General features: G+C 45.4%; 1 protein-coding gene across 6 annotated transcripts in view; it reads left to right on the top strand.

The window, feature by feature from the left end:
* The window catches only part of LOC139535868 (inositol 1,4,5-trisphosphate-gated calcium channel ITPR1-like), a 132,309-nt gene that overhangs the window by 47,415 nt on the left and 69,017 nt on the right, over window positions 1–15,877 (top strand). For 5 of the 6 annotated variants that reach the window (XR_011667215.1, XM_071335736.1, XM_071335735.1 and 2 more), the window contains exons 35-36: window positions 2,859–2,970; window positions 7,144–7,179. Coding sequence is in view for 5 of the 6 variants with exons in the window: in XM_071335736.1 (XP_071191837.1) it covers window positions 2,859–2,970; window positions 7,144–7,179 (148 nt within the window). In the remaining variant the exon portion in view is untranslated. The remainder of the gene's footprint in view (window positions 1–2,858; window positions 2,971–7,143; window positions 7,180–15,877) is intronic. The other variant, XM_071335737.1, reaches the window with a different exon arrangement.

Genomic DNA, 15,877 nt, shown 5'->3' with positions numbered 1-15,877 from the left:
TCCGGAGAAGACAAAGTGAGCGCTACCATCAGTCCTGTGTCATGCCAACAGTAAAGCATCCTGAGACCATTCATGTGTGGGGTTGTTTCTCAGCCAAGGGAGTGGGCTCACTCACAATTTTGCCTAAGAACACAGCCATGAATAAAGAATGGTACCAACACATCCTCTGAGAGCGACTTCTCCCAACCAAATATAGGCATTGCCTATATTTGGTGACACAGTTGTGTGAGGCCAAGGCCTTCACAAAGAGAACATTTGTGGATAAGATTATTGGTCGTGGGAAGAGTGAACCTGTTATTTATCATGTGTCTGCGTGAATTTCTATTTTCACCTGACATCGCCTGAATAGAAAAGTCCAATCAAAAGTGAATATAAACAAAATGAATAAGGTTCTACTTGCAATGACTGTGATATGTGATTAGTTTTTTCCTACAAAACTTTTTATTTTAGATTTGTTTTGGCCCATTCACCTCTTCGGAGGACAAAAATGTATTTGTTTTTACAACGTTTTGTTTTTTTACATGTACATTCTACACACATTTTACATGCATGGTACCTTTCTTCTTGATCAGATAGCCCTTACACAGCCTGGTGGTGTGTTGGGTCATTGTCCCATTGAAAAACAAATGGTAGTTACACAAAGGGCAAACCAGATGGGATGGCATATTGCTGCAGAATTCTGTGGCAGCCATGCTGGTTAAGTGTGCCTTGAATTCTAAATTAATCACAGACAGTGTCATCAGTAAAGCACCATCACACCTCCTTCTCCATGCTTCACGGTGGGAACCACACATGTGGAGATCATTCGTTCACCTACTCTGTGTCTCACAAAGACTTGGCGTTTGGAACCAAAAATCTCCAAATTGGACTCATCAGACCAAAGGATAAATTCCAGCAGTCTAATGTCCATTGCTCGTGTTTCTTGGCCCAAGCAAGTCTCTTCTTATTATTGGTGTCCTTTAATAGTGGTTTCTTTGCAGCAATTCGACCATGAAGGACTGATTCACACAGTCTCCTCTGAACAGTTGATGTTGAGATGTGTCTGTTACTTGAACTCTGAGGCATTTATTTGGGCTGCAATTTCTGAGGCTAGTAACTCTAATGAACTTATCCTCTGTAGCAGAGGTAACTCTGGTTCTTCCTTTCCTGTGGCGGTCCTCATGAGAGCCAGTTTCATCATAGTGCTTGATGTTTTTGCGACTGCACTTGAAGAAACTTACAAAGTTCTTGATCTTTTCCGCATTGACTGACCTTCATGTCTTAAAGTAATTTGTCATTTCTCTTTGCTTATTTGAGCTCTTCTTGCCATAATATGGACTTTTACCAAATAGAGCTATCTTCTGTATACCACCCCTACCATGTCACAACACAACTGATTGGCTCAAATGCATTAAGAAGGGAAGAAATTCCACAAATGAACTTTTAACAAGGCACACCTGTTAATTGAAATGCATTCCAGGTGACTACCTCATGAAGCTGGTTGAGAGAATGCCAAGTTTGCAAAGCTGTCATCAAGGCAAAGGGTGGCTACTTTGAAGAACTAAAATATAAAATATATTTTGATTTAACACTTTGTTGGTTACTACATGATTCCATATGTGTGTTTTCATAGTTTTGATGTCTTCACTATTATTCTACAATGTAGAAAACAGTAAAATAAAGAAAAACCCTTGAATGGGTAGGTGTGTCCAAACTTTGGACTGGTACTATATACAGTACCGTTCAAACGTTTGGGGTCACTTAGAAATGTCCTTGTTTTTTAAAGAAAATAATATTTTTTTGTCCATTTTAAAGTAACATCAAATTGATCAGAAGTATAGTGTAGACATTGTTAATGTTGTAAATGCCTATTGTTGCTGGAAACGGCAGATTTATTTTAATGGAATATCTACATAGGCGTACAGAGGCCCATTATCAGCAATGTGTTCCAATGGCACGTTGTGTTGGCTAATCCAAGTTGATCATTTTAAAAGGCTAATTGATCATTAGAAAACGCTTTTGAAATTATGTTAGCACAGCTGAAAACTGTTGGTCTGATTAAAGAAGCAATAAAACTGTCCTTCTTTAGACTAGTTGAGTATCTGGAGCATCAGCATTTGTGGGTTCGATTACAGGCTCAAAATGGCCAGAAACAAAGTACTTTCTTCTGAAACTCATCAGTCTATTATTGTTCTGGGAAATGATGGCTATTCCATGTGAGAAATTGCTAAGAAACTGAAGATCTCATACAACGCTGTGTACTACTCCCTTCACAGAACAACGCAAACTGGCCCTAACCAGAATAGAAAGATGAGTGGGAGGCCCCGGTGAACAACTGAGCAAGAGGACAAGTACATTAGAGTGTCTAGTTTGAGAAACAGATGCCTCACAAGTCTTCAACTGGCAGCTTAATTAAATAGTACCCGCATAACACCAGTCTCAACGTCAACAGTGAAGAGGTGACTCCGGGATGCTGGCCTTGTAGGCAGAGTTCCTCTGTCCAGTGTCTGTGTTCTTTTGCCCATCTTAATCTTTTATTTTTATTGGCCAGTCTGAGATATGGCTTTTTCTTTTCAACTCTGCCTAGAAGGCCAGCATCCCCGAGTCGCCTGTTCACTGTTGACGTTGAAACTGGTGTTTCGCAGGTACTATTTAATGAAGCTGTCATTTTTCTTACTGAACTTATTTGAATGCACTGACTGTTAAGTCGCTCTGGTTAGGAGTGTCTGCTAAATAACAAAAATATGAATGTGAATGTGTGCACAACACCGCCACTCCAACATTTTGTCCCCCAAACCCACCCATCCAGTCAATCCTCTTGTGACCTCAACCCCATGATTAGTGACCCCATGGTGACCTTTGACCCTGTCTCTCCCCAGGCTGATCAAACACACCAAGCAGCTGCTGGAGGAGAATGAGGAGAGGCTGTGTATCAAAGTCCTGCAGACCCTCCGAGAGATGATGACCAAAGACCGAGGATACGGAGAGAAGGTAGACCACGAGCCACATCACATCTTACCTTACATCCAACTGCAGCCCTGAACATCTAAAAACATCTCTTTCTTTCAATCACAGTTTGATCGACAATTCTGTCTCGTGTCTAACCTCCTCTTTTTAGGTTTGCTCACATTGTAATACTCATCAACCAATGTCTGGGTGTGTTATTTATTCTGATGTGATATGGAATTATATGGGTCTATATAATGAATACACACACACAGCTTGGCCAAGCTAGACTGACCTCATGAATACTTGGCTGGCCACTAACTAACCTGCATGGCCCAATGAAAGCATCCATGTGTGAGGACAAGCATGAAGATGTACTGTAGCTCCCGATGGTCCATCTTCATATAAAAGCTATTGGTTCAGAATGGATGGAATTTCCCTCTTCTATTATACCAAACACTTTTCAATCTGTGTATAACACCTTCTAATATGGAACGCCATTTTGGTCTTTGCGTGTCAAAAATATACACGTCAAATAAGACTTTGATGCGTCAAATAAGCTTTTATTTTGACACTACAAATAACAAAATTCTATAGACCCTTTTCCAGTATGCGACACACAGATGCGTGCGACTCTTGGCGTCATTAAGAAAGCCAACACCATCTGCGCCCAGTCAACATAGCCTAGATTTAAAATTGTATTACTTCTAAACAAAATAAAAAATGTGGTTTCTCATACGCTTACAATTATGTTTGTTTTGATTCTTGCTTGAATAGTCACTAAGATTAGATTTCATTGTGATCTTTGTAAAATAAATATTTTGGATGCAGCAGTTGTTGGCTACAATGCTATCGCTAATTGATATAGGCTGTGCAAGCCAAGCACCACCACTATGATCAGTAGCACTGTCCAAGCTGCTGTAAAAAAATATGTTTACAATACTGCTTTGGTAATAATGCATTATTTCTTTGACCGAATGGAAAACGTCTGTGTGAGCATTTGAAATAAGATCAGGATCAAACGAGCAGGATCAAAAATGTTAGATACAGATGTTATTAGCATCTTCTGGGGTAGCTAGCTAACGTTAGCTTGATTACCTAGTTAGCACCAATGCCTGAAAACAATGACCAGCAGAAACTGCAGTTATTTTCAATAATAGCTAGGCAGCCACTTGTGTTCCTATTGAAATCAAATTTCAGTTCATGAAAATAACTAGCTCGCTAGCTATTTGTACATCCCTTTCAATCCCACTAGAGTCGTTAGACACACCGGTGCGTCAATCTAAGTTACATAACAAAATAAATTAAAAAACATCCGCCGGTGTTGCACTTCCGCATCTGCAGTGAAAGGTGGCAGAGCTAGAGCGGGGTTTGTCAGACCATGGACATCCCTATAATAGGTATCTGCAGTGAAAGGTGGCAGAGCTAGAGCGGGGTTTGTCAGACCATGGGACATCCCTATAATAGGTTTTCTAACGAAAATGTCTGTAGCGTCCGAACGGTTTGACCGAACACGATGGTGTTGTCCGTTTTGCTCTTTGACCCCCACAAATGTTAGGAGACTCGTCTGAAGTCAGTACAGTCGATGTGCCAATTTCTGTTTAGTAGTGTCCGAACCGTTTGGGCTACAAACTAAGGGGACCCCGCTGTGGAAAGGGGAGATTCTCACGATGGTGTTCTCCATTTTGCTATACGACCCCCACAAGTGTCACGGGACTCGTCTGAAGGTACCCGGTACTGGTATAAAAAAAAAACGAATTGAAGTAATGAAGTTAGTTTTGTGCCTACCCCAAAAAAGGGGTTAAATATGTGTTAAAAAATATATACAGAACCAGTCAAAAGTTTGGACACCTACTCATTCAAGGATTTTTCTTTATTTTTACTTTTTTCTACATTGTAGAATAATAGTGAAGACATCAACACTATGAAATAACACATATAGAATCATGTAGTAACCCAAAAAGTGTTAAGCAAATCAAAATATATTTTACATTTCAGGTTCTTCACTGTAGCCACCCTTTGCCTTGATGACAGCTTTGCACACTCTTGGCATTCTCTCAACCAGCTTCATGAGGTAGCCACCTGGAATGCATTTCAATTAACAGGTGTGCCTTGTTAATTTGTGAAATTTCTTTCCTTAATGCATTTGAGCCAATCAGTTGTGTTGTAACAAGGTAGGGGTGTTAACCAAATAGGGCCATCTTCTGTATAAAGACCAAGTCCATATTATGTCAAGAACAGCTCAAATAAACAGAGAATCATTACTTTAAGAGATGATGGTCAGTCAATCCGGGAAAATTTCAAGAACTCAAGAAAATTTCTTCAAGTGCAGTTGCAAAAACCATCAAGCGCTATGATGAAACTGGCTCTCATGAGGACCGCCACAGGAAAGGAGGACCCAGAGTTACCTCTGCTGCAGAGAATAAGTTCATTAGAGTTAACTGCACCTCCAATTGCAGCCCAAATAAAAAGTAACAGACACATCTCAACATCAACTGTTCAGAGGAGACTGCGTAAATCAGGCCTTCATGTTAGAATTGCTGCAAAGAAACCACTAGTAAAGGACACCAATAAGAAGAGGAGACTTGCTTTGGCCAAGAAACACGAGCAATGGACATTAGACTGCTGGAAATCTGTCCTTTGGTCTGATGAGTCCAAATTTGATATTTTTGGTTCCAAACGCCAAGTCTTTGTGAGACACAGAGTAGGTGAACGAATGATCTCCACATGTGTGGTTCCCACCGTGAAGCATGGAGGAGGAGGTGTGATGGTGTGGGGGTGCCTTGCTGGTGATAATGTCAGTGATTTATTTAGAATTCAAGGCACACTTAACCAGCATGGCTACCACAGCATTCTGCAGTGATACACCGTCCCATCTAGTTTGCGCTTAGTCCCACTATCATTTGTTTTTCAACAGGACAATGACCCAACACACCTCCAGGCTGAGTAAGGGCTATTTGACCAAGGAGAGTGATGGAGTGTTGCGTCAGATGACCTGGCCTCCACAATCACCCGACCTCAACCCAATTGATATGGTTTGGGATGAGTTGGACCACAGAGTGAAGACAAAGCTGTTCAGCATATGTAGGAACTCCTTCAAGACTGTTGGAAAAGCATTCCATATGCAGCTGGTTGAGGGAATGCCAAGAGTGTGCAGAGCTGTCATCAAGACAAAGGGTGGCTACTTTGAAGAATCTAAAATATATTTTGATTTGTTAATCACTTTTTTGGTTACTACATGATTCCATGTGTGTTATTTCATAGTTTTGATGTCTTCACTATTATTCTACAATGTAGAAAATAGTGAAAATAAAGAAAAACCCTTGAATGAGTAGGTGTGTCCAAACTTTTGACTGGTACTCTCTATATATATATTTCCTTAATATAATTCCTAGATTTAGGACACTTCAAAACCTATTTTTTTATGATACATTTTTTGACTCTCCTTTTTGCCTTTTATGACTGTTATGCAATGCGTGTATATGGGCTTTAGTAGTAACAGCCAAAATCAATATTTTATCAAAACATTTATTTTATACCTAATAGGGGTCCAAAAAATCATACATAGTATGACCATCTTGAAACAATTCCATATGTCAGCTTAGCACCAGCATCATAGCATATGTATCGGTGAATCGCTGTGACATATGAAATAGGAGTGATAATAACTGTGTAATAACTGTGTAAAAAAGTAATGAAAGTGTTAAGTGAATTGCAGTCCTATCCAGGTCCACAAGCTTATTTGACTCGTCAAATAGTATTATTTTTTTATTAATTTAACCCTTATTTTACCAGGTAAGTTGACAGAACACATTCTCATGCACAGCAACGACCTGGGGAATAGTTACAGGGAAGCTGGTGATGATTAGATGACCGTGATGGTATGAGGGCCTCTACTAGATCTTTAGTGACCACAGAGAGTCAGGACACCTGTTTAACGTCCCATCCCGAAAGGCAGCACCCTACACAGGGCAATGTCCCCAATCACTGCCCTGGGGCATTGGGATATTTTTTTTAGACCAGAGGAAACGGTGTATTTTCTAAAGTATTACATGTTTGCTAAGATACACATGACATGAGTGCTTTGAAGACCGTATTTATCTGTTGTCTGAATAAAGTTGATATATGTTCCCTTATGTTGTGGTGTTCACAATGGTACAGCAGCAGCCTGTGTCCTCCCTATGCTAACCAATCTAACCCTCCTCTCTTCTCTTTCAGCTCAGGTCCTTTAATGATGAGATGGATATGCCGGAGGTTGTTCCTCTTTCTTCTACTTCTCGCTCCCTCTTTCACTTGTTCTGTCAATGTGCCTTTTCCTCTTAAATGTAGGTCTGTGGTTGTGTCTGTATGTGGTGGTGATGCGTGTCTGTAGGTAGTACGCCTGGGCTTGTAGTGGTAGTTCTGGTTTGCTTTTTCTCTCACCCGCTCTCTCTCACCCTCCCATTCAGTAAGTAAAGCTAAGTGTGTGTGTGCATTAGCCAATAGTGTTATGCTGTTCCAGAGTCCCATGCTGGTAGGGCAGGCTGTCGGTGTGTTTGGACATACCCAGTCTCTCTAAGGCACATTTTGATGGCGGTGGAGGCCACAAAAAATCTGAACTTATCATGAGGGTCCTCAGTTGCTCACGAGTCTGCGTACCCACATGCAATTTGTGCAATTATACACATTTTAGAGAACACGTTGCAGTTTTAAAGCAAGTTTGCGGCAATTCTACACATTTTGCCATGGGGCAGAGAAAAGATTTTGCCATATTATAACACATTTTATGCGTTTATACAAATGTCCTGCAATTCTACACATTTTGCCATACGGTGGAGAGAAATGTTTGCAGTTTTTAATGTGATATCTGAGTGGGACTGACTAACAAAACCAATGGAGGGGCCCCCCACTCTTTTAATTCAACCATGATTACTAATTTTAGATAAATGTTTTGCTGACATGGGCTGATTGAGTGACTATCAGTGACTGACATAAGAGAGAAACTGCTGGTGCGCCACCACATTTTGAAGTTGCACCTTGTGTGTTCTACTATTCTAACTCACGACAGTAGGTTGACTTGTTTTAATGTATTTTTTATAGGGCCTTCAAAAGGGCTGTGGAATGTGTGTACATGGTTCCTCTAGGAACATCCCTCCCTATTTCACCAGAAGGATGAAGGGAGCTTTCAGGAGCAGCTTTAGTCAATGCTACTGCAACAGGACCAGGAGTATTCCTAGTCAGGAAGAACTGTGCAGTGAAATGTTGTTTTACAGGATCAGCCATAGTAGTACGGCGCTCCTGGAGAAAATTTGAGTTAAGTGCCTTGTTCAACGACACAAATCAACAGATTTTTCACCTTGACTACTCGGGTATTTGAACCAGCAACCTTTCAGGTACTGGCCCAACGCTCTAAACGCTAGGCTACCTGCTGTCATAAGAGGAGAGTATAATATAACTTCTGATACTGTCTGTTTGACCTATAACATGAATTTTGGACCAGTAATGTTGGCTTCTCATATGTGTGCCATTTATTTACCTTCTTTTCGCAATTTCCTGATTTTAAGTTTTCCTTTCTCTCCATTCTCTACCTTTTCAGTGTCTTCCTCATTCTACGTGAGGTCTGGGCTTTCCCCAGGATGACAGTAGGGGGCACTGTGACGGTATATCTAGGAAGATGTGTGCGTGTGCGGCTGTGTCCTAGTTTTCCCTGCCTGCAAGTTGCACGATTCCTGGGCTGCTGCCAGCTCTGGGGTGATGGTTACATAACGACCAGGCCGGCTTTTTTTATTTTTCCTGGAACTCAGCCTGCCTCTCACTCCCTCTCCCTGGAACCCAGCCTGCATCTCTCTCTATACCTCTCCCTGCCTCTTTATACCTCTCGCCCTGTCTCTCTCTCCCTCTCCCTGGAACCCAGCCTGCATCTCTCCCTGCCTCTCTCTCCCTCTCCCTGGAACCCAGCCTGCATCTCTCCCTGCCTCTCTCTCCCTCTCCCTGGAACCCAGCCTGCATCTCTCCATATCTCTCTCCCTCTCCCTGGAACCCAGCCTGCCTCTCTCTATACCTCGCCCTGACTCTCTCTTCCTGGAACCCAGCCTGCATTTCTATCCATACCTCTCCCTGCCTCTCTCCCTCTCCCTGGAACCCAGCCTGCATCTCTCTTTATACCTCTCTCTCCTTGGAACCCAGCCTGCATCTCTCTCTATGCCTCTCTCTCCCTCTCCCTGGAACCCAGCCTGCCTCTCTCTATACCTCGCCCTGACTCTCTCTTCCTGGAACCCAGCCTGCATTTCTATCCATACCTCTCCCTGCCTCTCTCCCTCTCCCTGGAACCCAGCCTGCATCTCTCTTTATACCTCTCTCATTGGAACCCAGCCTGCATCTCTCTCTATACCTCTCTCTCCCTCTCCCTGGAACCCAGCCTGCCTCTCTCTATACCTCTCTCTATACCTCGCCCTGACTCTCTCTCTCCCTGGAACCCAGCCTGCATCTCTATCCATACCTCTCCCTGCCTCTCTCCCTGGAACCCAGCCTGCATCTCTCTTTATACCTCTCTCATTGGAACCCAGCCTGCATCTCTCTCTATACCTCTCTCTCCTTGGAACCCAGCCTGCCTCTCTATCCATACCTCTCCCTGCCTCTCTCCCTGGAACCCAGCCTGCATCTCTCTTTATACCTCTCTCATTGGAACCCAGCCTGCATCTCTCTCTATACCTCTCTCTCCTTGGAACCCAGCCTGCATCTCTCTCTATACCTCTCTCTCTCTGCCTACCTCTCCCTGGAAACCAGCCTGCCCCTCTCCCTGGAACCCAGCCTGCGTCTCTCTCTCTACCGCTCTCCCCTCCCTCCACTGATGTGTGACCTTCAGAAGTAATAGCCAATAAAAGTGCGGAGGAGCTGTTGTCCCAGAGACACTGGCTTTGCCTTTGCAGGAGGGGGCTATAGGGGGTACAGGGTCGGGGGCTATAGGGGGTACAGGGTCGGGGGCTATAGGGGGTACAGGGTCGGGGGCTATAGGGGGTACAGGGTCGGGGGCTATAGGGGGTACAGGGTCGGGGGCTATACGGGGTACAGGGTCGGGGCTATAGGGGGTACAGGGTCGGGGGCTATAGGGGGTACAGGGTCGGGGGCTATAGGGGGTACAGGATAGGGGGTAAAGGGTCGGGGGGTACAGAGTCAGGGGCTATAGCGCGTACAGGTTCGGGGGCTATAGGTCGTACAGGGTCGGGGAATGTAGGGCGTACAGGGTCGGGGCTATAGCGCGTACAGGGTTGGGGATATAGGGCTTACAGGGTCGGGGATATAGGGCTTACAGGGTCGGGGGCTATAGGGGGTACAGGGTCGGGGGGTACAGGGTCGGGGGCTATAGGGCGTACAGTGTCGGGGGCTATAGGGGGTACAGGGTCGGGGGCTATAGGGCTTACAGGGTCGGGGGCTATAGGGGGTACAGGGTCTATAGGGGGTACAGGGTCGGGGGGTACAGGGTCGGGGGCTATAGGGGGTACAGGGTCGGGGGCTATAGGGCGTGCAGGGTCGGGGGCTATAGGGCGTGCAGGGTCGGGGGCTATAGGGCGTACAGGGTCGGGGGCTATAGGGCGTACAGGGTCGGGGGCTATAGGGCGTACAGGGTCGGGGGCTATAGCGCGTACAGGGTCGGGGGCTATACCGCGTACAGGGTCGGGGGCTATAGCGCGTGCAGGGTCGGGGGCTATAGCGCGTGCAGGGTCGGGGGCTATAGGGGGTACAGGGTCGGGGGCTATAGGGGGTACAGGGTCGGGGGCTATAGGGGGTACAGGGTCGGGGGGTATAGGTCGTACAGGGTCGGGGGCTATAGGGGGTACAGGGTCGGGGAGTACAGGGTCGGGGGCTATAGGGGGTACAGGGTCGGGGGGTACAGGGTCGGGGGCTATAGGGCGTGCAGGGTCGGGGGCTATAGGGGGTGCAGGGTCGGGGGCTATAGGGGGTGCAGGGTCGGGGGCTATAGGGGGTGCAGGGTCGGGGGCTATAGGGGGTGCAGGGTCGGGGGCTATAGGGGGTGCAGGGTCGGAGGCTAAGCGGTTACAAGGTCAGAGGGTATAAGGGGTACAGGGTCTGGGGGTATACAGTATAGCTATCTACAGCCTTCCCTATCCACACCTGTTAAGTGCCCCTCCCTCCCTCCCTCCCTCCCTCCTTGCCGCCAGCTCTGATGTAATAACAAGGCAGTATGGAGGAAAGCAAGCCAGACAACCTCGCCCACTCTACCTTCTCTAGCCAACGTTTCTCCCTCTTTCTCCCTGATTCCTCCTCTCTCTCCTTGATTCCTCCTTCCTTTTTCCTTCCATCTCTTAGCTCCTTTGAAATGTAATTCAAAACATCCTACCTTTCTCTCTTTCCATTTTCTCTTTCCCCTTTTCTCCTTTCCTCTCTCACACATACAGTCCTGCAGACAATCACATTGTGTCTGTAGTCTCAGTGGAGTTAGAGGTTGTTTCTGTGGCGTGTTAGTTTTGTAGTGTGTTGGAGGCGATCCTCACACCGGCTGGGCTTTTTTTAAATGTATTTTATTTCACCTTTATTTAACCAGGTAGGCCAGTTGAGAACAAGTTCTCATTTACAACTACGACCTGGCCAAGATAAAGCAAAGCAGTGCGACACAAACAACAACACAGAGTTACACATGGAATAAACAAACATACAGTCAATAATACAGTAGAAAAAAGAAGAAAAAAGTGCTTGTGGCGCCTCTCCTCTCACACTCTACTCCTGTGAAAGTGGACCTCCTCAGCTCCACTGAGGCAGAGCAGGAGAATGTGTGTGGGTTGAAATGTAGGTCACACTTAATGCTCATGAACATGTACTGTTTGTTACTTTATGCGCTGCTCTCAAATATGTTTGTAGTACTCTTCAGTTCTGTTCCAACTAACAGGGGTGATCAGTTTTGTTCTAGCCCAGCACTAACTACAGATAACTGCCAAAATAATGAAAACACTTGAGTAAATGAGGGATACAAGTATATTGAAGCAGGTGCTTCCACACAGGTGTGTTTCTTGAGTACCTGAGCAATTACCATGCTTATTGTCATGTCTAAAGATGCCCAGTTGCCCATTATTTTGGCTTAATCGGGTGTCTGTTACCAAATCTCAACCCAATTGAATGCTAATGGGAGATTCTGGAGCGGTGCCTGAGACGGTGTTTTCTACCACCATCAACAACACACCAAATGATGGAATGTCTTGTTGAAGAATGGTGTCGCATCCCTCCAATAGAGTTCCAGACACTTGTAGAATCTATGCCAAGGTGCATTTAAACTGTTCCTGCTTCTCGTTGTGGCCTAACACCCTATTAAGACACTTTATGTTGGGGTTTCCTTTATTTTGTCAGTTACCTGTATCTCGATTCAACACATCAAGGGCTTCAATATTGATTGATGTTGGTTAGGTGAAGACGAATGATGTTTGTCAGTGTTATGCTAGAATCCAGTGGGTTGACTGGGTTCCCCAGAACCAGGATAGGAAACCACGGGTGTACACTTCAGTGATTGACAGTTGAATGAGGTATTTCATAATGTACCGTATGGACCAACCTTAGCTTGGCAACTGATAGGTGAGGCCGTGACTGCAGAGTACACGCACATTCACATACGTCCTCCGGCTGAGCTGGGGCCTGTGTTGCCTCACTCAGTTTGTTATGTAAGGTAGTAAAGTTGGCTCCACTGCAGATTGCCAGGTTTTAAAGTCTTCCCTTAACACCTGGGCCCAGGATTTAAAGAGGAAGGCAAATCAGAGGGACCTGGGTTCTGTTCAGAAGGGTCTAACATCATAGAGCAGTCAGATACAAATGGTGTAGAGCAGATCTGATACTCATGTAGAATAGGGAATTGTATCAGCTCTATACATTACATAACCATCTGCCATGTTCTGAATTATTATTTCACCTTACTAAATAGGTCCACATGGTTAACCAAGTACGAAGGTAGTTCCGGACCAGCCAATTGTTACCAAAAGAGAGTTGACACTCACTAGGCTTGAACTCACCTTGGCTCCAGATCTTGGGTGGTACAGGTTTGAGAAAAGCAGGTCAGTTGCAGTGAAAATGACAGAGAGAGCAACAGACTATTTTAATTAGGTTCCCTTGATGTCTTTATGGTGTTTGGACACAGTGAGCAGCCAAGCGGTAAACCCCAGGATCCATTTCAGTCACAACGAAACTAAACATGACTCCGTCTCCCTCCGCCTGCTAAAACACAAACACATGGACGTGCACCCCCCCCAAAAGGGAATGTTTTTGCATTCGGTATGTGTGTGTACATGTACTTGTCCGTGCGTGCGAGTACATAAGCTTGCGCGTGTGTGTGTGTACACGTAAAACTGTACGTGTGTGTTTCCTCTAATGGGGAAGCTGGAGATGTCAGAGACCGACAGCAGGGGCTTGCCGCGGGGAGATTCCAACTCGGTGGAACGGTTGTTGGAGAGGATGTGGTGAGCATGAGGAGTTGCTGTGCGGTCACTGTGGTCGGTGTGGAGAGGGAGCAGATCTGCTCTGATCAGCAGGCTGTGTGACGGTGGCTGTCTGGCTTTGATGTGGTCACGGTGGGGGAGGATGGTGTAGCCACTTCTGACTGAGCTGCAGTAGGACAACCTCTAACCTGCCTCTGCTTCTCTACTGGGACACACTAACAGAAACCCTAACCCGAATTGTAACCATAAACCTAACCCCTATGCTTAAAATAGCCTTTGTCCTCATGGGGATGTGAGATGTCCCCATGAGGGATACTTTTCCTTGATTTACTATCCTTGTGGGGACTTTCATTACCCCCAAGGATAGAACAACCCCTCCACACACCTACAGCCCTCTGGTTATGGCAGAGCCTCTGTGTTGTCCTGTCTGACCTTATTTCAGGGGGACCCATGGTTGTGCTGGCAGAGCTGTCTGACCTTGTTTCAGGGGGACCCATGGTTGTGCTGGCAGAGCTGTCTGACCTTGTTTCAGGGGGACCCATGGTTGTGCTGGCAGGGCTGTCTGACCTTGTTTCAGGGGGACCCATGGTTGTGCTGGCAGGGCTGTCTGACCTTGTTTCAGGGGGACCCATGGTTGTGCTGGCAGAGCTGTCTGACCTTGTTTCAGGGGGACACATGGTTGTGCTGGCAGGGCTGTCTGACCTTGTTTCAGGGGGACACATGGTTGTGCTGGCAGGGCTGTCTGACCTTGTTTCAGGGGGACACATGGTTGTGCTGGCAGGGCTGTCTGACCTTGTTTCAGGGGGACACATGGTTGTGCTGGCAGGGCTGTCTGACCTTGTTTCAGGGGGACACATGGTTGTGCTGGCAGTGCCCCAGTGTTGTGTTATTCTCTCTCTGTGTTGTTTTGGTGACATATGGACTCTCTAAGCTCCTGTGTGTCACTAGTTCAGTGTCCTGGTTCCCTCCTGAGCAACATTATGTTAACTCCCTCCCCCATCCACACCTCCCTCCACTCCCCTTCTAGTGTTTCTGCTTCTTATGTAATGAACATGATTTCATGGGAGCCTGGTCCTACTCCAAGCAGTTGTAGCTAGCTACCAGGAATTACAAATGTAGATATGGTATTTGGATGATTCATGTGTAGCTAGGGTTGGACATTTTGGGGAATATTCAGAGGTGGAATCTTTCCGTGGGAATTAACGGGAATATATGGGAATTAACGGAAATACATGCAAATTAATATGAATGCCAATTAAATCTAGATGTTTTTTGCATTGGATATATTTACCATGTCATATGGAGACAGAAACATAAACCTTTTACCTTATCATAAGTAGACATAATTGCAAATTATTAAATCCTTCCAATATATATATTTTTCTAACTATTTAGTTACGAATTGAACTTTAATTAAATGAGTTGACTCCTCACATGGGATGATTTCACTGAACAACAAAAGAAAGGGAATATTGAATGATCCCCAATGATCCATCACATCTCCGAAAAACCTTTTCAACATACATCTGTAAAATGATAGTCTAGAAACTAAAGCTTTGGTTGTCTTCCTCTCAGGCTTCCATGTCTTCTTCCTGGACCTCTTCAATATCCACCTCTTGAACATCAGACTCTGAGGCCTCATCTTCACTGTCACTTTCCAACCTTGTTGAGGAAGGCTCGTTGTCAGGCTCAAAAAGCCTCAGATTTGCCCGGATGGCCACCAATTTTTCAACCCTTGTATTGGTCAGCCTGTTGCGTGCTTTGGTGTGTATGTTCCCAAACAAGGACCAGTTGTGCTCTGAGGTGGCTGATGTTGGTGGGAGTTGGAGGATGATGGAGGCAACAGGGGAAAGCGCCTCAGATCCACAAAGTCCCTTCTACCAGGTGGCTGATGCGATATGTTGGCACGACTGCCTTATTGCATCTCCATCCCAAAGCCCTTGCTTGGAAGTGTACTTCGCCAGACTGCCAAGAGCTGCTACTTGATGACCCGTCACATACCTAACCATTTCCTTGGCTCTCTTGTAGAGTGTATATATTGTTTTCAGTGCCGTGATGTCCTTGAGGAGCAGATTCAATGCATGAGCAGCACAGCCAATGGGTGTGATGTGAGGGTAGGACTCCTCCACTTGAGACCAAGCAGCCTTCATGTTCTCAGCATTGTCTGTCACCAGTGCAAGTACCTTCTGTGGTCCAAGGTCATTGATGACTGCCTTCATCTCATCTGCAATGTAGAGACCGGTGTGTCTGTTGTCCCTTGTGTCTGGGCTCTTGTAGAATAATGGTTGAGGGGTGGAGATGATGTAGTTAATTATTCCTTGCCCACGAACATTCGACCACCCTTCAGAGATGATTGCAATACAGTCTGGTTTCTCTATGATTTGCTTGACCTTCACTTGAACTCTGTTGAACTCTGCATCCAGCAAATGAGTAGATAAAGGATGTCTGGTTGAAGGGGTGTATGCTGGGCGAAGAACATTCAGAAATCTCTTCCAATACACATTGCCTGTGAGCATCGGAGGTGAACCAGTTGCATA

This window comes from Salvelinus alpinus, chromosome 12 (assembly GCF_045679555.1).
Source record: "Salvelinus alpinus chromosome 12, SLU_Salpinus.1, whole genome shotgun sequence".
NCBI lineage: Eukaryota > Metazoa > Chordata > Actinopteri > Salmoniformes > Salmonidae > Salvelinus > Salvelinus alpinus.
Note: the sequence above shows the minus strand (reverse complement) of the source record. Positions and strands in the feature narration are given on the sequence as shown.